Below are 26,416 nucleotides of genomic sequence, written 5' to 3'. Positions count from 1 at the left end.
CTGGTGTACTAGATGGGCATCTGTCGCTGAGATAAATTAGTTGTTTCACACAGCACAAAATCACACTTTGGAGCCGCCTTGGACTGCTAGAAAATCACTTGTAAAATTATATTGGGAGCTCCTTTTATTGTATGAGCTGAAATACTGCTGTTGTCTTCTATATACAAGACTTCTTCCTACAAATCTTCATCCACACACCTGTGTGTGTGTCTGTGTAGATCTCTTTGCGTATCCTATTTGTTTTTGAGTTACTTCCATGATAAGCAGAACTAGCAACGTCCTGTATTTCTTAATTCTCTAGTCATTGGTATTAATTCAAATGCCACCATGCAGTCTGGGAGCAAGATGTTCCCTTTAGGTAATAACTGTATACAAGAATGTTTATGCACAGTGCATTTATGCTCCCTGCAATGAGAGGTACATAGAAGATTATTAGTTTGTGTTTAGTCCAAATCGAAGATGAAGTACTGACATCTATCAAAGCAAGTGTGCCTCAGTTGTTTCTTTTAGTATGCACTCTCTCTATATATATATCTTTTTTTCTTTCTAGTATTAGGAGTCTATATTAATGGTAATCCCATCCTGTGTAAATCATAATTTAAGCAATTTAAATTTTGTAGCAAGAAGGTAAGGCTTTTGTTTTACTGCATTAGTTCAAGGATAGCCCTGAAAAAAATGGGAAATTAAGATCATTTTGGGCCTCCATAAAGATCAGGATGTATGGAAATCAAGTCACCGAATTATTACTTGGAAGCAGGAAAATTGATATTTTTCTGACAAGGACTTTGAGATGGCCTAAATTGTTTCATTTAATTATGTTGTATTACAACTTCTTTGATAGCGCCAATCTATTTGCTGTATTGAAAACCTTATATATATCTGCTGTGATTATTTTTGTGTTCCCTGTCTCTAATGATCACAAAACTTTCTATTCTGACGTAACAGCCATTTGTTATTTTTACTGCTAATTGTTAGTTCCTACTATATAGAGCATGTTTGGAGAAAGAAGTATACTATTAAGATGCTGCAGTACCCATGAGCAATTTTACAATGTGATCTGTAGTAAAAACATGGTAACGATAGCAACGTCTGAAGCTGAATTTCCTGAAAAAAATCATAATGAAGATAGTGACATGGTTTAGTCAAAACCACATGCTACTTTGTGATTCATCTACCAATAAGTACAATATAATAATGTATTTATAGTGAGCAAAATGTTCTAACAATAAAACTAATGTGAATAATTTGCTAATTTCAGGGCTTGTAATGCAGTGTTTGCGGCATTAGACCATTGCCAGGAAGCTGTAGAAATAACCAGTGAAGATCATGTCATTCAGGTAGGGGGAAAAAAGTTAACTATTCTGTAGAACTTGGAGAGGGGAACCCCAAAGAGATCTTTGCTCAGTAGTTTCTGTTCTATTTCAGTATTTCAGTTTTGTTGCCCATTAGAAAGCCCTGTGCAATGAACTGGCTTATTTCTGGAAGCTGCACATTGACGCCTGCTGAATTTTTAAGATTTTTCCTTCAGTAACTTTATTTAGACGATGATTTTCAGTAAAGTAATGTTGCTTATGGTAAAACCAGCATGAAATCTGTAGCAGAACTAGATAACCGTATTTCCTAAAGTACTTTTGTTTTGGCAGTATGTTAATCCAGCCTTCGAACGGATGATGGGGTATCACAAGGGAGAGCTTATTGGCAAGGAACTTACTGAACTACCAAAGAGCGATAAAAACCGTGCGGATATTTTAGACACTATCAACACATTTATTAAAAAAGGAAAGGTAAGCAAATAAAATAAAATCATGCAAAACTGCTTTAGATTTCTATTGTGCTTTATTTTTAATGCTCTAGGTTTAAGAACACAAGATGTGGTTTTCATGAGTGCACATACAAGACCAGAATTCTGCTCCTCAGATGTCTTAGGAGTGCAACAGCCCATGCCTCAGACAAGTGACTACGGATTTCTTTAGCTTTGCTTTTAGGATCTGACTGAACTCCTCTACCAATCTGTTGGCTTGGGATCAAGATAAGAACGTTTTCTGTGTTTCTGTTTTGCCTAGAGCCCATGGAGCTTTTGTTAGTTGGAATATAACAATTTCTCCCTCAGTCAGTCTCTCAGGTGGCTGCATCATCCAACCAAAAGGTGTACCTACCTGTTCTATCATAACTGCAGAGCCTTCATTGACTGCATGCTTTAAGCACCATGTGGTATAATCAGTTGTGACCAAAATACATCAGCACCCAGTGGGGGTTGGTTTTTCTAATGATAGTTAGAATATCTGCAGTGCACTGTGAACTCTTGTCATGGTGGTGACTAGCCACAAAAGCGCTATGTGTTCCTGGTGACGTGTTCCCCTAATACATGCAACAGTCTCTTATCCCATCTCCCATGTGTTGCAGAAGTACCTCTCACCCTTCCCTGTCTCACCCTCTGCTTCATGAACTTGGGGAACTTTGAGTCAGTCCCAGCAATGATCTGAGCTTTGGGGGTCACTGTCTGGAGTTGTTTGCAGGTTCACCTTGGTTCATTAGCGATACCTGCAGGCCACTCTTGCTTTGCTCCTCCTCATTTATATAGGCTGCCCAGCTGCTAGCACTGCCTGCTCAAAGGCCCTGTGTATCTTCTGCATCCGTCCATGTGACATCTCTGTGACAGAGAAGGAACCTTCCACCCATTTTCCAATGTCATCCTACTCTGCTGCCAAGTAGTTCCCTCCTTAAAATCTCTCTTCTTTGAGTTGGTAAGGAGAGAGAAGCCTTTTGCTTCATCGTCCTTTCTTCTCCAATCCATACTGGAGGCTATCTTTTATCTCTGCATCAGTGGACTGCTTAAGGATGGTGCATATACAGCTCTTGGTTAGCCTGCAGTCCTCTTCATGCTTTCCTGTAGCAGTGGGGATGGAGGGAAAACTAGTGGCCGGTCAGAGAAATGGGCATTTGCATGGGAGAACAGGTTAAAAGATGCCATGAAGAAATTGTTTCTTCCTTTTGCTGATCTAGAGTGCCTCGGATATCCATGGTCATGGGAAAACACTCATGGAGTGAGAACAGGCTGTTGGTTACCTGAGGTTAGTTGAAGGACATCTTTAGGTCAAGGGCTTCTGAAATTTAGCATACATATCGCTTGACAACTGACAACTTCAAAGCTGAATGGTGCTCAGAGCAGAGTTTGGTTCTGCTGCTCCCAAGGGAGTTATTCTCTGGATGTGTTGCAGCCACCACTGCTTATAGTGGTACCTAGCAAAAATGTTTGTAACCCCTCAAAGCAGAAGATTCCTAAAGTTCTTTGTAAAAATTGTATACTGTCTCACAAGAGAAACATATTTACACTGTCCTTATGTTAGCAAATGCCTGTTAAAGGTGCTACCCTGTATTAAAAAATTTTACACTATTTTAAAAAATACAACCTTGAAATAATATGTAATTATTTACTATGTAAGGACTATATAATAATAAATGAATACTTGACTGCAAGCTACGCATTCTTAGATGCTGTCTCTGTTGTGTGTGTTTGCTTAGGAATGGCAAGGAGTTTACTATGCAAGAAGAAAATCAGGAGACAGTATCCAGCAGCATGTGAAGATAACACCTGTGATCGGTCAAGGAGGGTAACTAACTTGTCCAGAACATAATTGCTTTCTGGTTTTTAGAGCCTTCTCTCTGCTTTCCCCATCTGTAAGTTTGAAATGAACCTCCATGTATTTGGTAGCAGACTGATGATAAAACTGCTGACTTCAAGCAATGTGGAAAGAATAAGCAAAGTTGAGAAGGTCATGTTCTTTGCTTAAGTTTGTCCATTTTGGTGTCATCATATGCTAGTTAAAAGAACTGTAAAGTCATAACAATTAATAGTGTTACTGCTATAGATATCTGAAAGCTGACATTTAGGTTCATGTTATCATGCATTTCTTTATGAAGTTATTCTACAGTATCCAAACTGTTACCTGCTCAGCAGGAAGGATCAGCAGCTGGATGATCCCCTTGTTCATGTGCGTGCTTGTATGTGCTCACACCTTTCCAGTGTAGTATGGGCACATTGCCGAAGTCTGCTCCCAGACGTGCAGGTAAATTCCTGCAGGAGCAAAAGGACCAGGTGTCCTGGGACAAAAACAGAGCTGTAATGCTGAAGGAGTGCTTGTCACCCAGTCGTCTGTTTAGTGTTGGGTTTGGTATCTTGTTTCATGAGGGCATGGAGACCTCTGCTTTAGAAAATAGTAGTGTATCACTTCACTTCTCTCTTTGCCATTTGATATGGTAATTGGTGATTATTTCTGTTGCTAGGAAAGTAAGACACTTTGTGTCCCTCAAAAGGCTGCATTGTGCCAATGAAAACAACAAACAGGTATTGTATTTTGTTCATGTCATAATTTTCATCGCTTTTAGTAAACTGATATTTTCTGTTTTAGAAATTGATGTTTTTCCAAGAGGGTGTGATACATATTGTCAACGAGATTCTCATTGATTGTTGGAGCAAGCAAGAAAACTTCAGCATTTGCATGGACTCTTCTCCTTTTGTAGGACTGCTGAGTAGACAAAGAAAGGCTTTAATTCTCTGGAGCATGGATCTGACAGCTGAGTCTGTGATACTGTGGAGCAACATAGACCATAGTCCAAAGGGAGTTCAGGGGCTTTTTTCTAGAGCTGCTCTTGCCAGTCTGATCTGGGGTACTTATGTCTAACAATGACCTATGCTCAGCTGACACAAGGTTTGTCAATGTGTGGTTCTCGAATAAAGTGTAGCCTTCACGCAGGACCTTAGACATTGCATGCTCATCAGAACATGTGTTGTGGAGCGGTGTAATCCAAGCCATGACCCAAGTAAACCAGCAGTAGCAGTTGACTCTGGTCTCTGCAGTCCAGACACACATCCACCCAAGCAAGCCCTACCACAAAGCTGGTGGCATGGGGAGCTGTTTGTTGTCATCTGCTCCTGGTTCCCTCTGTCTGAAAGTATCTGAAGCAAATGATTGTATCACATGCTTTGCATGAAAAATACTCTAGTATGTGGCCTGTAGAGTAAAAAAGTTCAGACTTTTGGGAGCAAAGGAGTGAAATCTGTCCTTAGCCTGTGGTCTGTAGGGGTGAGATAGAAAGTGGAGAGCATAGGAAGTAGCTGGCAACATTTCAGACTGAGGATATGCTTGGGAAGCATGATACGTTTCCATGTTCCTTAGGGAAAGGGTTATGCATCTTGGTTTATTTAGAATTCAAATGTCCTTTTATCCATGATGTAGGTTAAGACTCTTGTGCATAAAAGGTATTTTAAAGGAAGTCACTACTGTTTCTAGTTGCCCCTTATTCAGTATAGCAATACTGAATATTAACACATTATTGGAAAACTTCGACTATTGGAAGAAGTTCATAGGTAGTATTCTGTAAAATTTGACTGTTGAAACCATCCCTCTTGCACAAGTTTTTGTGGGGGCAGGTCAAGGGAGAAATCTGCACAACTTTTGGAAGAACTTTGAAGGTCTCTCACTGAAAAATAAGGCTCAAAACATTTTAAACCTACCTCATCTTTGAACTAAAACATGGATTTTAGTATTAGCAGCAAAGTACCATTTACAGTAGCAGGATGTTTTAAAGTGCTCATGCTAGAGTGCAAGAGATTTTTGTAATAGAAGCAGTGCTAAAGTTACATGTGTTTCTTTTTAATGCATTATTTAAACCTCATCATTGTTATTGTTTCTTTTATAGCTGCTTTGATGTTGATTTGAAAGTGAGATACAATTTGATGTTTTTTCTATAATATACACACAGCTGAAAGACTGGTACAGGGAATGTGGATGTGATACTCTTAGTGCAAGACAATCAGTACAAAACAATTACAAACTTGCAGCCATCTGTGAAAAGCAGGACTAGGAATATAGATAAAAGTCCTTCTCTTTTCTGTTTTTCATTGCCCCATTCATTGGGCTGCCTAAGCCAGTAAGCTTAAGAAACAAATTTTAGTTTGGGACTTGTGTCCAAGGCCTCATTCATAGTCTCTCTACTACTGCCACTGTTGGAAAGCACCATCAATTCACATTTTTTAGTATTGCTTCATGAGCAGTTATTGGTAAATAAAGCACTAACACAATGAACTATAAGTCTGGGGAGCTTTACACTTTTGGTGAGCGCTGGGAATATGGCCTTTGAGGGGTTCTCCACAGATGCAGAGATCTACCACAAAGGTTAAAGACCACAGCCTACCAGAAAGCATGCTCTGTGAAGATGTAAGGTCCACTGGGGAAAAAACAAGGTGCATCCAACAAAACTGGGTAATTATTCTGTTTCAATTCTGTGGTGGAAATATCTCCTGCCTGTAGTAGAGCACCAGGTGCTCTCACATTGCATGAAAAATTCAAACAGTGTCTTGGAATTTGGGAGTTTTGGGTGTGTTTTTGTTTTCAGTTGGCTTTTTTTTTCATTTTAGATGGGCAGTGATGGTGACATATAGGAATATCTATATTATATTCATAAGAGTTATTTTTGTAGCAATACTAATGTGATGGTATCAGTCCTTATCAATATTTGGACACTGCAGTTTTCCTAAAATCCATGCCTGAATACTTGCAGCAGTATAACTTTTCTCTGCCCTAAAAAAAATACTAGGTTTCTTTTCAAGCCACAGATAATTCTTTATGGAAGGATAAAAGGAAATAAAAAAACTTATTTATTTAGTTACAGAGCAGTAAAAGCTGTCATGATTCAAATTTTGATGCAAATGTCTAATGTTTCACTGCATCAACATAATTATAAATGGCTTGATCTCAGCATTCAGACACTGGCTGCAGACTTAGAAACGTCCTTACAATATTATGAATTGTTTCACCTTAAAAAATGTAGACATGTTCTTTGTGATTACTGACAGCCTCCATAAGGGATATCACAATATGATTAGAGATCACTGTGTAGGAACCTTCCTGGATCTCTGTGCCAGATTTATCACATACAAAAATTAAGCACGTTAGATTTATGCACAGAAAAAAAATATATCTGAGAGTGTATTAAGTATTCTTACAGTGAAGATTTTGAACGGGATTGACTTTCATGTGACTATTCCCATGTGCATTCCATGGAGCATGAGCATAGGATTTCCCCTTCCTTTTTTTTTTTCTTCTTATTCATTACAGAAACCACTCCTGAATTTCACTGTTTTTCCTTTCCATTCTGTTCTCTTCCCCTCCTCCCCCCAACAGCAAAAAGGAAAAAAAGATGGAAGGTGTGCAAGAATAATGGAAAAGAGAATTTGAATCATTCCTTTCCTTTCTTTCCTCAATAATCCCTGCAGCATGCACTGTCACAAAATGATATGGACACTAAAAGCGCATAAGTGCAATGTTGCCGTACTCTCCTTTTAACTCACAGGTTGCACGCATGGATTTCATGCTTCCAGGCAGTCTAGTGCTTTGCTATAGGCAGGTGATGGATTTGGTCAGAGGAGCCGATCACCATAGACTAGATGACAGTACTGGACTCCTAAATACGATGTGTAATGAATAATATGTAAGTGTAGTGTCAAGCACTGAAGTTTATTCATCGAAGTAAAGGGTGTATATACCTTCTCTAGTGAATACAGTAAAAAAAGTAATGCATTATTTTTAGTCCTTTTCAGTGTCTCTGTTAGCTATACCTAAAAACGCCATGTGCTAATTTTAGAGGGAAGACTTGAGGAACTGAAAGTTCTGCTCAGTTTTCCTATTAACAGCAAAATACTTTCTTGTAACCACATAACAAAGGAACAGGGTGAAGTGATTAGCAGATATTAAACTGTCACGTATTGGACAGACTGTGCTTTTGTTTCTGAGCAGAATGGAAAAGCAGAGGAGCATTTAATCTGTGTTATTGTAGACCAAGCCATAGGTGTAAACTTTAAGATGGTGGAAATATCCTATTTAAATTCTAACAAAGACTGAAATATCTATCAGTGGAGCTACCCAAGATGTTTCAGAAGCACAAAGAATTAAGATTTTGTGTTTAACTTTTTCATTCATGAGAATGATTAAATATTACTTGGAAATAAAGAATGTTCTGATGGATGACACCTACCTCTACCCTTCAGTTGCTGGAGAGTTGTTTTTGTAACTGGTTTTTTAAGTTCTGTTTATCAGTGACCCATGAAAGGATGCATGCAAAATTAGCTTAGATAGTACTAAGAAAATGGATTTTAAATTACTGTTACGTTACATTACTGTTACATTAATGTTACAAAAATGAACATTTTAGGATTTTTTTTTTTCTTTTTGTGTTTTATTCCTGGAATCTTTCAGGTACGTATGCAATTTGCACTTAAAACACTATCTAAAAATGAATGTCAGTTCTCTTGCAGACACCGGCATTAAACAGAAACTTAGTACATAAAAGCACTATTGTATCTGTGATTTCCTGCATTGCATATCTGTTTACTCTTATATTATTTCTCTACATCTAATTACACCTAAAGAAGAATCTTTGCCAAACACTTCTTTTTAAATAACTGCACAGTAAATGTTGGATAGGGACAATGTTGAATGTAGCCCTTTTAAAATCTTTTTGTATTCTTTTTCCTTGCATATATATTTTACTCTTGGTGCATCTTCAGCTCTACAAGAGTCACCGTGATGAGAAGTACACAGGAGACAATTTTCAGTCAGGTTAGAATACTGCCATTTACCTTTATATACCGCTGTGCTTGAGGTTGTGGCCGGGTGCTTTGCTGGTATGAAATGTTGTCTCTTCCCTCTGTCCAGTCAGTGGTCAGAGCAGATGGCCAATGATGGATGCCAGCTGCCCTGATGTCGCACCACGAATTGGACTTGTAACCATCATTATTAATTCAATCTCCTGTGCAGAGCTCTTGCCGTGCATTCAGAGTTAAGATGCATTGCTCTTCGTTGTATTAAAACACTGTGTCTGATCCTGAACCTGGTGTACCTTGGCACCCTTTTCTGTTTGAAATTAATGTGGAACTGTGCTGATTTGTGCCAGCAGATCTGCCTGCTAAAGGCCAGTTTTAAGCTTGTGATTCTAGTAATCTGAGCCAGATGCAGCACTGTTGCCTTATTCTGAGTGAACAGGTTCTCATGCCATTACCTTCTGGCACCCACAGCCCTTCCCGCTATGAAACACTGGACAGCATCACTGTGCAACGTCAGGCAGCTTCTGATTTTCACATGGGAGGAGGCCATAACATACCAAGAGCATTGGAAGTGACTGCTTGACATCCCCTACTTTTTCAAGCAGCATAAGAATATGTACAAGCATCGGAGAGCTTTGTGATGACAAATAATAATGGGCAGGGGGGAGAAGAGATAATATATGCAATTTGCTGCTCTCGTTACAATTGCTGCCATTAGAACTGATCCATCATGTGTTAAACTGTTTGCTCCTGTGTCCCTGTAACAAATTCAGTTTTTCTTTCTCACTTTTTCTTTCCTGCAAACAGGGGAAGGTAAGAACACCTGTGAATTAAGCTGAAGAACACTTGTTACTAAATTAGCACACAGTTACTAGCTTACTAACGTGTCCTACATATTATGTGGGGCATTTAGGTTTGCTCATTATTGTCACGGATTTCAGCAAGACTGGGAAGTCGCATCCCATGAAGCCATGTTGATGACTGCAGTGCAGTGAAAGCAGGCAACCTTAGAGTCACGTGTGTGATGTAGGTTATCCTTCCCTGCAGTCCATGATTGTGCTCCAAGAATAAATTCCCAGAGCCATGGGCATATACCAGTATGTGATGAGGGCAGAAGAACAATACATGTGTATCGTGCTGTTTGAGATGGTGTGATTTGTAACACATCTGGATGGGGAGACATCTACTCACCAGGTGAAGGAAAATTTTTTTATTTAGGCTTTTAAATATTTTCAGCTGAAATTGTAGCATGGCACAGAGTAGCTTTTATGCACCTGTGACTCTCTAAGTGGCACTAGCAAAGTTTCCAACTTGCCAGTTGGTATTTAATACAAGGAGAGGTCTTGTCCTCTACTGCCACTCGCAGCTATGTGTAAATGTTTGTTCCCATTCAAGTGCCTTATGTTGAATTCCTTCAAATGTTAATTCAGGAAAGGGGTTTGAAAGAGGAGTCCCATCAAAAAAATAAAAAAAATAACTTCACATGCATTAGTTATTCCTCCCTCTTAGCTGCTGATAGAGGAAAATGCTTTCAGTTTCTCTGGTCTGGACTGCAACAAAATAAAAAGACCCAAGCTGTCTTGTAAATCTGTGGTAAAGAAAAGAATTAAGACAGAAACTGTATTTCAGTCATTTTTAAGATGGATATATTTTTAATTCTGGAGAATTGTATACTAACATTTTATTTTGCTAAAGACAGGCTGCATATATTCTGTCTTGTAACACAGTTATGCAAATTGGTCCTTATGTTGTGAATATCAATTTTATGATATTTTTGATTCTTCACATGATGGTTATTGCCTTTTGAAAGCTTGCTGGGGTCTCTCATCTTTGAGTGGCTTTGCAGATAGTCTGGGAATAGGTACTACAGAGACTCTTGCAAAGAGGTGCATAGATGCATAGTTGCTGTTTTTAAACATAAGGGAGAGTGCAGACTGTAATGTTTTGGAGGAAAATTAAATTTTACCAAATCTTTTTCTCTTTTTCTTTTTTTCGAGGCTCTTTCAGGGCATTTCATCCAGCTATTGCATTTGTCTGGATGGGATAATTTCTCTTGCTTTAGCAAATGGCCGTTTCAAGAATGACAGCTTGGTGCGTGGTTAATTTTCACAGCAACTGAATTGATTGTTTATAATCATTCTCAGTATGTTGGACTTTTCTTAAACACAAGATACAAACAATTATTGCAATTAAAAACAAAGGCTGTCTGAGTCTGAATTGTGCTCAGGCTGGAAGAATGTAGACTGAGATGGGATTTTTCTCACTTGGCTAAATTTCTAGGCAGTTAAACTCAGGCTTGTTCAGTGGTCAGTGGAGAGTGAAAGGGACTTGCAGGGGGGGTTCAACCCACCTGCCTGAGACATCTTTCCTAAAGCAGGATCTTTGACAGCTAGCTTAAATAAAGCCAGCCTGAAAGACTGCTGCTTTTAGGCAGCTAAAATTAGGTGAAGCGACTCCCCTGTTCCATAAGGCATCTTGACTTCTTTGTGAAACAGCTTTCCAGGTGACTTTAGACAAGTTGCTGTAAACTGTTAGACACTGCGTCCCTTGTTCTGATGTGCAGAGATTACAATACTTCCCCCACGTATGTGGTATCATTAAGATCATTTAATTAAATGTTCAGAGTTTTAGATGGAGGAGACTCGGTAAAGGTCTTGCCTGATGCATTTTTAAAGCTTTTGTTTTGTATTTACAGAATCCCATTCCTTCAAATGCAAGAACAGAAGGAAAGACTCAGCTGATGTTAAGTCAATAACATCTCAAAGTAGTGATGGTAAGAAAGTAAACTGTCAAGAATGACATTATGAATAAAGAACAGACTTGCCCTAGGCCATAAAAATGCAGAATGAAAGAGGAACCAGACAGATTAATAGATGATTAAACAGAGATTACTCCAGTTTTTTATAACTGCTGTAAAATTTCTTTATTCTGATTTGCAAAACAGTGCTCCAGCATGAGTACCAGAATCACTCTACGATGCATGCAGCGCACAGTGCCTTCACAGAGCGGAGTGGCTGTGCCGTGGGATGGGGACAGCCTACTAAAAGAGTGCATGGTGAAGCGTAGTCCCACCTCTCTTAGAAAGCCGCAGCTTGTGCTCCCGAACCAGTATTTTGGTTTCATTAGTGTGGGACATGAAGGGATCTATTGCTGCTGGTTACTTGAGAGCAGTACTTCTGCTCCTGCTCCCATTTGTGACTGCTTGCTGGGGCTGGCATGGTGGTGGCAGAGATTTCTTTCTGCCCCAGTATGTAGTGAGAGAAGCACAGCTTATGGGGAGCAGGAACAAGTTTCATTAGAGCAGCTGTATTGCTGAGATGAGGGACATACACACACATACTCTCACAGGAGGAGCCATGTCTGACAGATCCATTGTAAACAAAAGGGGGGATGGCAGGTACCAGGCATGAAGTGCAATATAGCTTAAGCATAGCTTAATTTCAGTATAGCTGAAGTGACGGATGGACAGAAAAACTGACAGCAGAAGTGAGGGGTGGCTGCAAAGGAGCTAGACAACAGTGCAAGAAATTAAACAGTAAAGCAAGAACTTGCAGGAGGGGAGATACAGAAGGAATGGGAGATGAGGCTGGATTCTGTTGTGCTGTTCCCCAGTGACAGCTTTCTGCACTCTTTAAATGCTGTCATCTGATTTACGCTCTGCGGCATGTAAATGGTGCTCTCTTTAATGGCAGCTCCAAGTTTACAGGCCCGACGGTACTCTTCCACAGCAAGGATCCACTCAATGACTATAGAAGCTCCTATCACGAAGGTGAGTCCTGAGCACTGCCTTTTCCACAAATTCAGAGTTTGGAGTTGCTCTCATAGGGAAGCATGTAGTTTGTGGCAGGACAACCAGGGGTTTCCTGCACCTTGTCTTTAACAGAATAATTTAAATAATATTTTTTTTCTTATCACTTTCTGCATCTCATCATCTCATTCCAAATCCTAGTCATAAGGAAGAATATTAAAAAGTGGAAAAGGGTGTCCTTGCCAAATGCCCTGCAGGAAGGGGACCCTGCTCTGTTGGGCTGTGCATGTGTAGGAGGACATGTGCGTCCAGTCTCACCTTTGCTTTTACCGTTGATATTTATAAAAGAGCATGCAGAGGAGGGAGCACCTGCACTATATTCTGTCTCCCAACTTTCCTGCAGTCTTTTCTTCACTACCTGTGTTATACAAACTCCGCTGTCACAAACCACCAGCACAATCACTTGTCCCGCAGACCAGGGTGCCTCCCATCTCCCACCCTCAAACCATTTTTTCCTCTCTCCCCATCTTCTCTTCCTGGCATCAAGCTCTTTACTTCCCAGCACCACCATTCCTGTTAGAGCAGATGTCTCCTTTCCTTTGCCTTCTCCCCAGGCGTACCCGCAGGGAGGCCTCTTGTGCCCCCGCAGCAGCTTCTGGTTGCTGGAGAAGACAGCACTGGGGCTTTCTCCCTCTCAGTCCTGGCAGTGCCAGGAGCAGTCCTCGGTGCTGCTCTGTTACTGCTGCATTCCCAGATTGCGGCTGAGACACAAGGTGGGAGGCAAAGAAGAGCCATCCTCTTCTCCCTGAACCACAGCCCAACTGTTGCTGCTCTCTGACCTTCATTTTCACATTGAGAAAATTAAGGGTTTTCATACAATATCAGGATATCTGAGTCACATCCAGGAGTTTGTTTGCTTTTTTCCTCTGGGGACTGAATTATTGCTTCTGAGCAGCCCTGGCTATGCTGAAGGACTGGGACATGGCTAGGTTTTGGTCTACCCACCTGCAACTATTTCAGATATTTCACACCCTTCTGCTTTCACTTCCCATGAGTTTGCCAGTTATAAATAGCAGATGGATACCAGGGAATAAGAGCACAAATTTACATTTTCAGAGTTGTACTTAAAGGGTTGGGGGGAATTACATAGGATTCACTAAATGGGAAGTAGCATAATCAAGCCAAGAATAAAGATTTTGTAATAGGAAAAGACAGAAGTGCCATTCACTCTTCCTCTCCTTCCTCCTTAATCTGCTTTCAGGTTATTAACATAATTAATGCTGCCCAGGAAAACAGCCCCATCACAGTAGCAGAGGCCTTGGACAGAGTTCTGGAGATCCTGCGGACAACAGAACTCTACTCCCCTCAGCTAGGTACCAAAGATGAAGATCCTCACACAAGTGATCTTGTTGGAGGTCTGATGACTGTGAGTAAAATTAGTAAAGATGAAATTACTGCTACCAGTGTCCTACATCACAGTTCAGTGCTCTGCTGTGCTAAAATTTCACAAGCAATGGGGAGGGGACTAATAATTCATCACCATTTCACTTAAGTATTTTGGCCTCTCTACTAACAGTACTCACCAAGATGTAGTAAGATATGGCCATGTCTCAGCCCATGGGTGCATTCATCCTCATACATAAGTGAACACGGTTGCCACTAGAAACTATATCATCCAATCTGATTTGTCTCAAGGAGATACTTTTTAGAAACCCTAGAAGCTTAGATGTGATTAGAGGGATTGCTCTACAGCTGGTCCAGTGTAAGAGTGAGGTTACTTTAATCAGGTTCTGACTTTAATCCTGTAACAGCAGCAACACTGTCTGCCAGAGACAGACCGCCTAGCTTTCATCATGGCGTTTACCTCATTTTTTAATGTACACTGAGCTAATCCTTGTCAAAATAATATAAAGAAAATGAAAAATAAATTATAGTGGTTAATTTGAATGATGAAATCTTGAAGGTGCCAATGAAAGGGTCAAGGAGGGCAATACACTGTATCGCTAACAGTAGCCTTTCTGGAGATCTCATACTAGTGTTCCTTGGATCCTTTCACGTCTGTTTTGAAGACCTTAAAACAAGGATGGCTCTTGTAGTGCTACAATAGGAGCAGTACTTTTAGTACCCAGGAATAGTACCTAAAGAGAAAGTGCATGTAGTGTTTTTGCAATTAATGATGCATAGATACTCTGCCTAAAACTTACGATAAACTTGCTTTTTCAGGGTGGTTTGAGAAGACTGTCAGGAAACGAGTACGTGTTTTCTAAGAGTAAGCCACCATTTTAAACCTCCCTTTGCACGTGTGACTTATTTTGTAGAAGCTAGTGACACAGAGCTCCAAGCTAATTTGCAGTGGGATATATGTCTCTGGAAATGGTTAAGTGACTGCAGAACAAGTGCTAGACTGCCTCCATTTTGGAGTTGAAGCAGGTTCAAATAATTAAAATAATACATTTCAAAATGTAGAAAATCAGACTAGGAAAAAACTAAATTGTAATTCAAAGAAATGTTCACTGATCTTTTCGGTTTATGTCCAAATAATCTATAATAATATAAACCATATATATTATAGGCTTTTACAGACTTTTTCATGTAAGGAAAAGTTGTTTTTCTTGAAAAAGAGTTGTTTTCTAAATTGAATTCTGCGGGGGGGGGAGGGGGGAATAGTCCAGAAATGTTGTAATTCCCAAATTCCATGTCAACAGATATGAACCTGAGCCATAATCACCCTTCAGTGCCAAACACCATCAATGATGTTCCGCCCTGTATCGCACAGCTCCTGGATAACGAGGAAAGCTGGGACTTCAATATTTTTGAGTTGGAGGCTGTTACAAATAAAAGGTACTGGACTCCCTTCCCTCGGTGCCCACACAAAGGTTGTTGAGAAGCTGTAGCAGAAAGCGCTTTGCTCTGGAAAAACTGAAGCAAGACACAGCAAATCTATGAAAGCTGTCTTTCTTTTTGTGTCTGTGTGTTGATACCATTTGTCCCATTTAACAAGCCAGGCACAGACCATGGTCAAGATGCATGCGCAGGCCATGGAGAGCCCTGTGCGGACTGTTGTCTTCCCTGACAGCGTCTGCAGCCCTAGAGGACTGCTTCCCGTTCAACTTTTACCTTCCTTGACTCCCATCCACTCTGTCCAGGTGACACCGTTTAGCACAGTCCACTGTTGTTACATGCTGGATGTCCCACAGATGCCCCTTTTTCCCGCTGATGCGCAAACGGTCATCCTGGAAAAAGCAAACCTCTCCCCTCCCTCACCTAAATCACCCTATGGTTTAGGAAGCTCTGAGGCAACTATGGCTTTTGATTATAGAGATAAAAAACTGGGATGGAGGATAAACCAGTGACAGGATCAACAGCCAGAGATTTTAAAGCTTATTATGAAAGAAGTCGCCAGTAGTTTTGAGGTCATGCAGACCACAAAAATAAACATTATCCACAGAGAAAAGTGATTTTCTTTCCAAGATGCAAAGAATTGGAGAGACTACCAGGTCTCTTGTACTCTGTTTGAAGAAAATGGCCGTTTTTGGAATTTGCATTTGCCTGGTTTTAATTTGCAGATGTTGGCTTTTGGTTATACCTTTCTCAGCTCAGGACCCCTGTAGACCATCTTGCAGGAATGAAAAGTGTGACTGATAGATAGGCCAGGCAACACAGAGTAAATGACAACCCAGAGTGGATTTGGATTTAAGAACCAACAAAATTTGAGATTTTACCCTACTTAGTGTTTCACACACAGGCTCATCGCTGTCCTCCCCAGTATTACATTCACCAGACCTCAAATTCTCTCTCCAGCCGGGAGATCACTGCTGGTAGGATTCAGGACATGCCACTTCTGTTGAGTCCAGCCCATACCACTTGAAGAAAGAAAGTAACAGGCTCCTGCTTGAGAGTTCAGAATTTCTTTTTTAGACATTAGCCCCCTACACACATGCACACACGCGCACACACACACACAGAGTTATTTGCTGCGGTTAGCATTTGGAATTTGGGGATGGGGGGGTTACCAATGGCAGACTCCTGCCTCAGCTCTAGAAAGTGATCCAGTCCTCCTAAAGTTAGCAGAGTTCACATGAAATAGTAACCTGATGCTAAGAGCTGCTCTGAGAAGAATCAATATACTTTGCGTATGGCCAACTTCAAAATAGTCAGGAAATAGAAATCTGGACCCTCTGAAGTCACAGGATTATTTGAAACCCTATTGAAGCCCGATTATCTTAGGGCTTTTTAGCCTTTGGGATGTGCCCATGTGATGTTCAAAGTCTGCTTTCTCTCCTCAGGAAAAAAAATGTATTTTTGGTTGATTGACAGATACTAAAAACGCAAAAGACCTGAGCTTTTACGAATTTTTTCTGAAGCCACAAGAATTGGTGAAACTCAAGTAGAACTGCACCATTTCTACAAACCATATTAAAATAATGTCTGAAAGGATGGTAGATGTAATAATTTGTAACCTTGGCCAGGCTTTTGAGAGGTTATAGATGTGCAATTTTAAAATGTTTAACATTTTCCTCCCACCTTTTATTTTTAAGGTCTTGTTAGTTTCTTTGTCAAAACCATTGCTCTTTAGAACGTCAGAAGTACCTATTTTACAGCAGTGCTTTTTTCTTCTATTGTTTTTCAGGCCATTAGTGTATTTGGGCTTAAAAGTTTTTGCCCGGTTTGGGGTCTCTGAGTTTTTAAACTGTTCAGAAGCAACGCTGCGAGCGTGGCTGCAGGTGATTGAAGCCAACTACCACTCCTCCAACTCATACCACAACTCCACGCACGCAGCGGATGTCCTCCATGCTACTGCCTTCTTTCTTGGAAAGGAGAGAGTTAAGGTATAACCATCACCTAGGAGTCCTCTGGGCTAGGAATTCAGTGTGTTTACCATTTTATGTGTGTCATTCAAAGGTCAGATGTTTACTTAAATAATGGTCCTGGTTTCATAAAGTCAGTCTGCCCTTGAAGTATTTTCCTGTGATGCCTGCAGGCTCACACAGTTTCTCTAAAGTCTGTTTATACGAGTAAGGAATTTACATTTTTAAGTAGCAACAATAGGGGGGAAAAACCTGGTTCTTTTCTATCTCTTGGTAACTGGCTGCTAGTAACAACTCTTACTAAAGCTTTGCGAAAGCTTTGGAGAGGGAGGTGCTGATCTCTTCTCCCAGGTATCCAGTAACAGGACACGTGGGAATGGTTCGAAGCTGCTCCAGGGGAGGCTTAGACTGGACATGAGGAAGCATTTTTTTACTGAGAGGGTGGTCAAACACTCAAGTGGGCTTCCTAGAGAGGTGGTCAATGCCCCAAGCCTGTCAGTGTTTGAGGGACATTTGGACAATGCCCTTAGTAACTTGCTTTAACTTTTGGTCAGCCCTGAATTGGTCAGGCAGTTGGACTAGATGATCATTGTAGGTCCCTTCCATCTGAAATATCCTATCCTATCCTATCCTATCCTATCCTATCCTATCCTATCCTATCCTATCCTATCCTATCCTATCCTATTCTAAAACACACAAGCTGTGTAGGAGCAGAGTCAGTACAGAGGCATTCAGGCAAGCACACAAAGTGGAAGGACACCACTAGAGGATCTATCCACTGTGAGAGGATTTAATGCAAAGATATTGCTTAGATGACAGCACAGTAAAAAGCTTCATTAAAGAAAGAGAGTTTGGGTAAGGGTGGGAGGGGGAGTTTTGGAGTGGGCACAGTGAGTGGGAAACAATTGCAAGGAGGTAGAATCCCTGCACTCAAGCTTACACTTGCGTAGTTGTGGGTACCTGGAAATGATCAGAAATTGTTTACTGTGATTTTTGTACCACATCATAATTTTTCTGTCTTACTATAGGGAAGCCTCGACCATTTAGATGAGGTGGCTGCTTTAATAGCTGCCACCATTCATGACGTAGACCACCCTGGACGGACCAACTCTTTCCTGTGCAATGCAGGCAGTGAATTAGCTGTCCTTTACAACGATATGGCTGTATTAGAGAGTCATCACACAGCACTGGCATTTCAGCTTACAACTAAAGACAGCAAATGCAACATTTTCAAGAATATTGATAGGTGGGTCTGCTGGAGAAGGGGACTGTGCATGTGTGGATTGCTTGTTTGGGGATTTTAGTTTGGGGCAGATTGAGAGGCTACCTTCTAAACAAGAAAATATAATTTGAATAGAGACATTAGTATTGAACCTCTTCCAGAATCCTATGTAGACATGATTTTTAAAAAGGCTTTAATTCATCCCCCTCCCCGGCCTCCAATTTGTATTTTTTGGAAGCATATAGAGATGTTTGATAATATTTTATGGATTACATTGGCATGGTCTAGTTGGCAGCCTCAAGGCTGCACCTTGACCCACTGCCTTTTCATTGCAGGAGCCTGGAAATTACTTTTTTGGGCCACGCGTTTCCACCCAAACAGCCAGACACTGCATGCTGTGTCTGCATGTGGCCCCATGCTTGCTGGCACTGCTGCATTCACATGGGATGGAAAGGGGTGGTAGTGGCAGGAGCTGAAGCTCTGGCAGAGTTGGAGGCACCCTGCTGCTGGGCATGCACATAGAATGGGAGTTCCCATTGCATCAGCCTAGCTTTTGCAAGGACAGGGTGGGAGAGAAAGGGATCTGAAAAGGAAAGGGCCTGACCCCAAACAGGTAATGAATTTGTCTAGCCCCATAACACTGTTGGTTTTTGAAAAACCTGAGATTCGAGTTCCAAGCTAACATACAGTGAGATGGAAATGTGTTGGTGCCATTCCTGGAGAATGTGTCTTAGCATTACAGCATGATGAAATTGAATTGTAAATTTTTATTGACTTCAGGGGATTGGTTTTCATTAGGTAAAAATAACAGAAAAAAGGCAATATAGGAATTCAGAGCTGGAGGAACCCAGAGAGGCATGATCTAGTCCATTCCTCCAACCCTGGACCGTTCATAACTCTGAAGGTGCCGGCTCACAGGGATGAGCCCCCCGAGCAGTGTTTTGCAGCGCTGTCTGGCAGGCTTGTGAGAAGGAACTATTTTTCTTTCCTAGAAATCACTACCGGACGTTGCGACAGGCCGTTATTGACATGGTTTTGGCAACAGAGATGACGAAGCACTTTGAGCACGTGAACAAATTTGTGAACAGCATCAACAAGCCAATGGCATCTGAGCAGACCAGCTCACACGTAAGTGCTTGCAGGACTTTACACCTTCAGACATTTCAGTGAAGTTTATCCAAGATAACTTTAAGTATAATTTTCATTCACGTTGTATTAATTTGCGCTGTGGTAATGCCCAAAACATACAATTGGATTTGTGACCTCACACCTCAAAGCATGGAAAAAAATAGCTTAATTTTCTTGTTTTCTATGTCTGGCTCTGCCCTTAGCTCATTTAAACACTTCATTTTATAAGCCTTGGTTTCAAAGCCATCTGGTGTTCACAAAGCATGTGGGTGGATGCTTTTGTACATGCAAAATTCTGTGCATGGAGCCAGGTCAGCACTTGTGCCTACGGTTCTGCCTCCAAAGAGTGGCATTTGCCTAAGCCTGGGGTTGTAACTGAGGAACCTGCCCTGATGGTTTTGTGTCTATGTAATCTGGGGCCTTCAAGCCACAAGGAACAACTCCATTGCTTCCTGAGACCTCTCCACCCCATCCCCGTTCCTGATTGTAGCAAGAGATGTCTGGGCCTTTATTCCTATCAGTTATACACCCTAATGCTCCATTACCAGCCAGGGTATATTTCATAAAGATGACTCTGAGTTTCCCAGCCCAGGCCCCTCTTTACCTTCTCTCACTGCCTTTCGAGGTTGAGTGCTCAGTGACTGACAGGGTTCTCCAGGGCAGTGTTACTCACCTAAGCAAAGACCATTTTATCACAGCTTAGTGAAAATAGTGCTTTGCTAGAAACACTGAAAAAAAAAATCAGTCCAAATTGAAGGTCAGTGATATTAAAAATAAATAAAAGCAGTTTCTGTCAGTTCTCTGTAACTGGATTGTTTGCACTGTAGACTCATGGGTGCAGAAAGCAGTCAGGACCGGTGGGGTTTACAACTTTAGGGACAGCATTACGTCAGTTGAACTGACCTGCTTCTAGGGACCACTGAGCTCCATTCTCCCAACAGTTTGAGCTGGAAATCACAAATGCTGCTGAACTTCACTGGCTCTGTGGACACTTTGCGCGGTACTCCCCAGCACCTCCAAGCTCTGGAGGGCTCTCGGGATGTGGCACTGGGTCTGAATTAGCCTGATCATCTTCGGTGCCAGAAGTCCCACAGCGCAGGGAGACATGGTTTGGGCACCGCTGGGAGCCCCATCCCTGTTTCTGTGCTGCGCTCCCAGCACATCACCTGGTGCTGTGTTTCATGGGCTTGCCCTCATGGCATGGGCTAAGCTAGGACAGTGGGGATCCCACTTTAGATCACAGCCCAGAGGAAAGGAAGGTCCACGTCAGTGGGTGGCATGGAATTACCCGCTCTCAGGTTTCTCTGTAGTTACATGTGGACCAGATAGCAGCTTGCTCCACCAATAAAAGCCCTCTGAGGTGTCACTGGGAAATGTGGCTTCTCACAGTGCTTCATTTCTCCCTCTGACAGCTTAAGCGTTTTTCTGAAGTGTTTCCTCCATCTCCAGCCTTTTAAAATATTTTTAGTTTTCTGGCATCCCTACATTGGCCTGCAGGATTTAGATTCACAAGCCTCAATGAAACCAGTGTTTCCAAGTTCTGAACACATTTCTGGGAATCTCCCTTTTATCCCATTAATGCATTTGTTCCAGCACTTCCTAAAGAGCTTTTAAATGCTCTCCATTCATTCTACTGCAATCAGGTTTTCTAACCTATAGAAAACATTTTCTTTGACTCACTCTCCTTTATCTTACTGCTTTATAGCAGAGGCTATTTTAAAATGTACAAGAGTTGGAGAGCAATGAAAGTGGAGCACAGAACCACTTGTATTACAAACTTGTTTTTTTCCTCATTATTAGGTTGTTCTGTTCCTTATTGTTAACAGTGGCTCTTCATATTTTTGATCTTGAACAGCAGTTAAGGAGCAGGGTTAATCTGGCAGCTCTTTGCTGGGCTACCCATGCTGAAAAAAAATTAACTGCTAAACATAAAGTTAAAAGATTAATGCCTGAATTGGCAAGAGTCACTGCAAAATATCTCCCCATAAACCACAAATACATTAATTTAGCTATGGTGGTAAAAAGTATTTATGTTCAGTTTTTGACTCAAGAGTTGAATTTAGCAGTGAAGGGAGGCCATAATTACACAAATATATTATTTTGAGAATAGTGTTAATGCCATGCTGAGCTGAGGCAGAGGCTTTTTATTACTCAATAAGGAACATAATATACCTGTGCCCTTCTAAACTGTTCAGGACGCAGAAGATCGTGCCACAGCAACCTTGTAACAACCACTCTGTCCCCTCTACCCACTCTCCAGAGCAATCAATAAGCAGTTCAGTATTTTACTGCCTAGCAAGCAGAGACTTTCTGCAGTCAGTCTGCCACTCCTGCATTTTCCTACTGTTAAGCTCATAGATTATCTGAGATATCATCCTAGCTGGTAACTAAGACCAAAAAGTATTCCAGGCTGAGGGTTCAAAATCAGGCTCAAAGGCAGCAGTTTTATTTGCAAACATACTGGAACTGAATGTCACAGATCTGCTTTTCTGCCTGGAGAAGGAACAGTCAGTTGTGCAAGTCAGTTCTCCCCCCGGTGCCTGCCTCAGTTTTTCTCATCTAGGAATTAAAACTAAACTCTAGAAACCTCACCTAAATGAAGTAGCCCCCTACTGTCACCACCCCCACATTTAAACACTCAGCAGTGAGGATGGTTTATTAGCTTGCAGGTGGTGGATGTATCCCCTGCCCTGGTCCTGCTCCAAGAGGGCAAGGCTGGGATGCAAAGAAGGGTACATTACCCTAGCTGATAGAGCCTGTGACTCCTTTATTTCATAAACTTTGCTATTAGTTCTGAGAATCACCACAACTGTCACATGTAATGGGGCTATCATTAGTTACTTAGCAAGGCTGCAGTTCTCAGACATCACTTTCTCCTCCAAATTCCTGGTGCCCTGCATGAAATCAGAAGGCATCAGGCTGGGTACCCGCTTACTGCCTAAGTGCAACAGAGCTGATAACAATGCTCTCGCTCCTACTAGCAGGGATGCTGGCCTCCGGCCCCTGTAACCAACTCTCTTTTACAGAGTGAAGGCAGCGACTGTGAATGTACAGCCAATATAAAGAATTTTCCAGATAACCAGACACTGATCAAGCGCATGATGATCAAATGTGCAGATGTAGCAAATCCATGTCGCCCCCTAGAGCTATGTATTGAATGGGCAGGCAGGATTTCAGAGGAGTATTTTGCACAGGTATGTATATTTTTATAATTTGACTATTATGTTATGTAAGAAAGTGCACATCAGCTGGTCTGCTGTTCCACACGAGGTCTGCTTGGCATGACCACAGAGTCCAGACATACGCTTTTCATCTCCAGTCAGAACTGGCCCCTCACTTTCATGCAGAAGAATTCACCTCAGTCAAAGTTAGCTAGTTTGCCTACCAAGAAGCTTGTGGTACAGAATGGTGGAAAGCAGGTTTTACACTTTCAACTTTCTCCATCTGGCCAAAACAAAATCATTTGATTAACCTTAGTCAATTTAATTGGCTGAAATTCAAGACTGTCACCATTCTAGCTTCTAGTCCCAATACCTTCCCTGAAGAGAGCATGAAGATCAATACCTCACGAAACCTTCAACTGAATCATCAGGCTGGCTCTTTCTCTTCTAAGATGGCACCTGAACTATTGTCACGGTAGGTGGACAATGTGGCAGGCCAGTACTGCAAGAATATGGGCACTGTAAATGCTTATCACATGGGATTTCTCCAGACAGAACTGGAAGATCAACTTCCTTTCTTAATATTCATTTTTTCTAACACAAATCTACCAGCTTCCTGAAAGTGAAACACTCTAGTTCTTTATTTGAACAACAACTAGATTCTTAGCTTTTATTTGCCTCTAATGGTGTGGAAATCAGCATCTGCAACTGGAGAGACAGAAAAGCGAGCATGCCTGTCATCCAAATTCAGATCATACATGTGATAGTTATTACGGAAATAAAATAGTTAGTGCCTGGGACATGTCTGAAATTCATTTTAATCATAGTGAATAAATTTGAACAGTTCCTAGGTAAGATCAAGGATCACTTAGGTTGTATCTCCCTAGCAGTCAGGTTATCACGAGCTAGCTTTAAATTGCCAATCTTAGGCACTAGCCTACCTGCAGCAGTGTGAGGTGCTGAGAACTGTTCTGCTCTTCATTCACCTCATCTGGTAATTTTGTGGACTGCTCTGCTACCAATTCCAGCATTAGGTGCTGCCTATACTATTTAAAATGGTTTTTTGTAATTAAATTCTAAGCCTATCGAGGTAATTGGCTCCTCCACCATACTGAGCGCTACAAAACCAGCCCTCTTCCTGTTGTGGACACAGAGTTAAAGGGCATACCCTTACTTCTATTCATCTTATAACCCAATACAAGCACAGAAAGTAGTGACAGCAACATCCTTCTTACTTAAAAGACAAATGGTTTGAAACAGCCACTAGAGATGTGGAGAAAGGAGAGCTCAAACCTGTCCTCTGCTAAAGGACTCTGCAACTCCATTTTCCATTTTTAGCTGGTGTGCCCTTATCACCAGAGTACAGCGTTCTGTCTCGCCAGAGCTGAAAGCGATCACAGCACTACAGTAATAGAGTACTTGTGAAAGGGGAGAGATGTTATTTCAGACCCTCTTCCATATGAAATAAAGCACAGGAAACTAAGGCAGTTCACCTCAGAGGTTCTAAGGTTTGTCCCAAATCTCCTACTGCAATTCATTTAATCCCCCGGCCTTTGCTACTCTAGCATGAAAGCCAGCAAAGCTCTAGGGGCTAACTGGAGTTTTGTTTCCTTAGACTGATGAAGAGAAGAGACAGGGTCTGCCTGTTGTCATGCCAGTATTTGACAGAAACACCTGCAGCATCCCCAAGTCTCAAATTTCCTTCATTGATTATTTTATAACAGATATGTTTGATGCATGGGATGGTAAGTACTTCTGCGTTTTTCTTTGCTCTGAGGCAGAGATTTCTACAGACTAAAATGAATAACCTCAAGCTAGCCTTGAGTCCATTTTTTTCAGGGGCAGTACCCATACACAAGCAGTACAGCATAGGATCTAAGCAGTGATGCTGCTGAAGCCCATTTCACTGCACACACCACCAGCTTTATGAAAGCTGAGCACTTACCAGATGATCTGTGTAAAGAAGGAAGGAGGAATGGCTTAAAACTAAGCTTTTTTTTCATCTAGGTTTTTTTTCCTTTAGCGATGTATTTCTTCTGAGCAGCAGAAACTGAGTCCACAGTGGTTGCATGCTAGCATAATTTAATAAAGTCGTCACACGTTAAGAAAGGGATTTGCTTGAAAGAGAAACAGACTGAAAAAATAAATCTTTCCCCTTTTATCATTAGCTTACAGCTGAAACAACAAAAGAAAGTAGGAAAATACCAATTTCAGATGAGGTTGTGGTGTTCTTCTGCCAGTTCTGTATACATAGCACAAATGTTCCTCCCGTTCATTTCAGCATTTGCACATCTGCCTGTTTTGATGCAACACCTGGCTAATAACTACAAACACTGGAAAACACTGGATGAGTTAAAATGCAAGAGTCTCAGGCTCCCATCAGAAAACAACAACTGACACTAAGACAAGAAAAACAGACCTCCTGATCTACCAGTTTCACTGTGAATCACTTACTGACTTGGCTACAAGAGGGATGGTGTTTCCTTTCCAGTGAAATTAAGATTGCATGGCAAGAAGGAGATATTTTATTCATCACTTTTAAGCTTCTCTGAATCCTACAGAAAAATGTTTTCAAAAAGGCTACATAATCCATAGATGGATAAGTGCTCTTCGGAAATAACATTTTGTGGAAGAAAATGTACTTCTGAAACTAATTTCTAATACAGAATATGCATTTGTCAAATCCTGTAATTGATACAACTGTATTCACTAACACTTCACGCAACTGTTTCTCAGAGGGGTAATCTAGTCACCAGTAGAGTAAGAATAGGTTGACAAATAAGCATAAAAACTTCCCACTTATCTAGCATAAATTTGCTCTAATTCTATCCATGTTCTTCAGCTCTCTGAACCATAGTTCTGCAGAGAACATGCACAGTAGAACAAGTAAACATCGATAAATTGGATACAGTAAAAAACCAAAACCTGCACCATTTAAAACAACCTTCTTAATATTACAGAGACTATCTCTCAGACCACCGCCTGTTCTCTCTTTTCCATATAAAGACTTGGTAGGAGTCAAATTCCCTTAAAATTGGTCATATAATGGAGGAAAATAAGCATGTTCTGTATAATTGGTGCCATCCACATGCTTCTCTGCCATCTTAGAGATGTTACCATGCAACGTTTCATCAAATTTTACACAAAAGCCATTGTGGCACTTGATCAACATTCTTTTTTACAAAGTGGTGTTTGTACACATGGTCATCAATTTTTATTAAACTGATCTAAATTTTATGATAAGTCCATATATTGTGCTACTTACTTCTAGAATGAACCTGTTGGTTTTTAAAAGAGGTTTCCAGGTTATAAATTGTAACTGCATTATAATTTGTACTGCTTTTTCACTCCTAATAAAATGCTTGTTTGTTTTGTGATGTAAAAAGTATTTCAAAATATGTAAATAAGTTAGAAATCAAACATAGTTTTTCATTAGTTTTAAGATACGAAATTTATGCTAAAGCTTCCAAAGCACAAATGCGTATTTTTGTACATCTCATTTTAATCACATGCAGAACATGAACATGAGTTCAAATTTTAGACTATTCTCATACTATTCAGTTAATAAATACTAGCAGAACTGCTGATTTTTAACACTGTGCACTCCAGGCTGCAGGCAAGAGCATCACAGCTGTGGCTGCAGTTGAAGAAGCAGTCCAGTACTCAATAAAAGGAAAGGTCTCAAGAAATACTCTTTACCTCCCCTATGCTGTATCAAGAATTGAACCCAGTAAAGGGGAAAAAAAC

At 40.9% G+C, this 26,416-nt stretch overlaps 1 protein-coding gene across 9 annotated transcripts in view; it reads left to right on the top strand.

Moving 5' to 3' along the window:
• The window catches only part of PDE8B (phosphodiesterase 8B), an 80,024-nt gene extending 54,854 nt beyond the window's left edge, over window positions 1-25,170 (top strand). For 3 of the 9 annotated variants that reach the window (XM_072858989.1, XM_072858992.1, XM_072858991.1), the window contains 16 exons: window positions 1,259-1,337; window positions 1,644-1,784; window positions 3,523-3,611; window positions 4,285-4,345; window positions 8,567-8,618; window positions 11,298-11,375; window positions 12,295-12,371; window positions 13,612-13,776; window positions 14,574-14,619; window positions 15,056-15,191; window positions 16,981-17,179; window positions 18,187-18,404; window positions 19,373-19,508; window positions 22,535-22,702; window positions 24,285-24,414; window positions 24,951-25,170. In XM_072858989.1, coding sequence (XP_072715090.1) covers window positions 1,259-1,337; window positions 1,644-1,784; window positions 3,523-3,611; window positions 4,285-4,345; window positions 8,567-8,618; window positions 11,298-11,375; window positions 12,295-12,371; window positions 13,612-13,776; window positions 14,574-14,619; window positions 15,056-15,191; window positions 16,981-17,179; window positions 18,187-18,404; window positions 19,373-19,508; window positions 22,535-22,702; window positions 24,285-24,414; window positions 24,951-25,066 — 1,891 coding nt within the window. In that variant the 3' untranslated portion in view covers window positions 25,067-25,170. The remainder of the gene's footprint in view (window positions 1-1,258; window positions 1,338-1,643; window positions 1,785-3,522; window positions 3,612-4,284; window positions 4,346-8,566; window positions 8,619-11,297; window positions 11,376-12,294; window positions 12,372-13,611; window positions 13,777-14,573; window positions 14,620-15,055; window positions 15,192-16,980; window positions 17,180-18,186; window positions 18,405-19,372; window positions 19,509-22,534; window positions 22,703-24,284; window positions 24,415-24,950) is intronic. The other 6 variants (XM_072858998.1, XM_072858997.1, XM_072858990.1 and 3 more) reach the window with 5 other exon arrangements.
• Window positions 25,171-26,416: the final 1,246 nt, after the last annotated feature.

The sequence above is a fragment of the Ciconia boyciana genome, chromosome 4 (genome assembly GCF_034638445.1).
Source record: "Ciconia boyciana chromosome 4, ASM3463844v1, whole genome shotgun sequence".
Lineage (NCBI taxonomy): Eukaryota > Metazoa > Chordata > Aves > Ciconiiformes > Ciconiidae > Ciconia > Ciconia boyciana.
The sequence above is the reverse complement of the archived record's forward strand: the minus strand, read 5'-3'. Positions and strand labels throughout refer to the sequence as shown.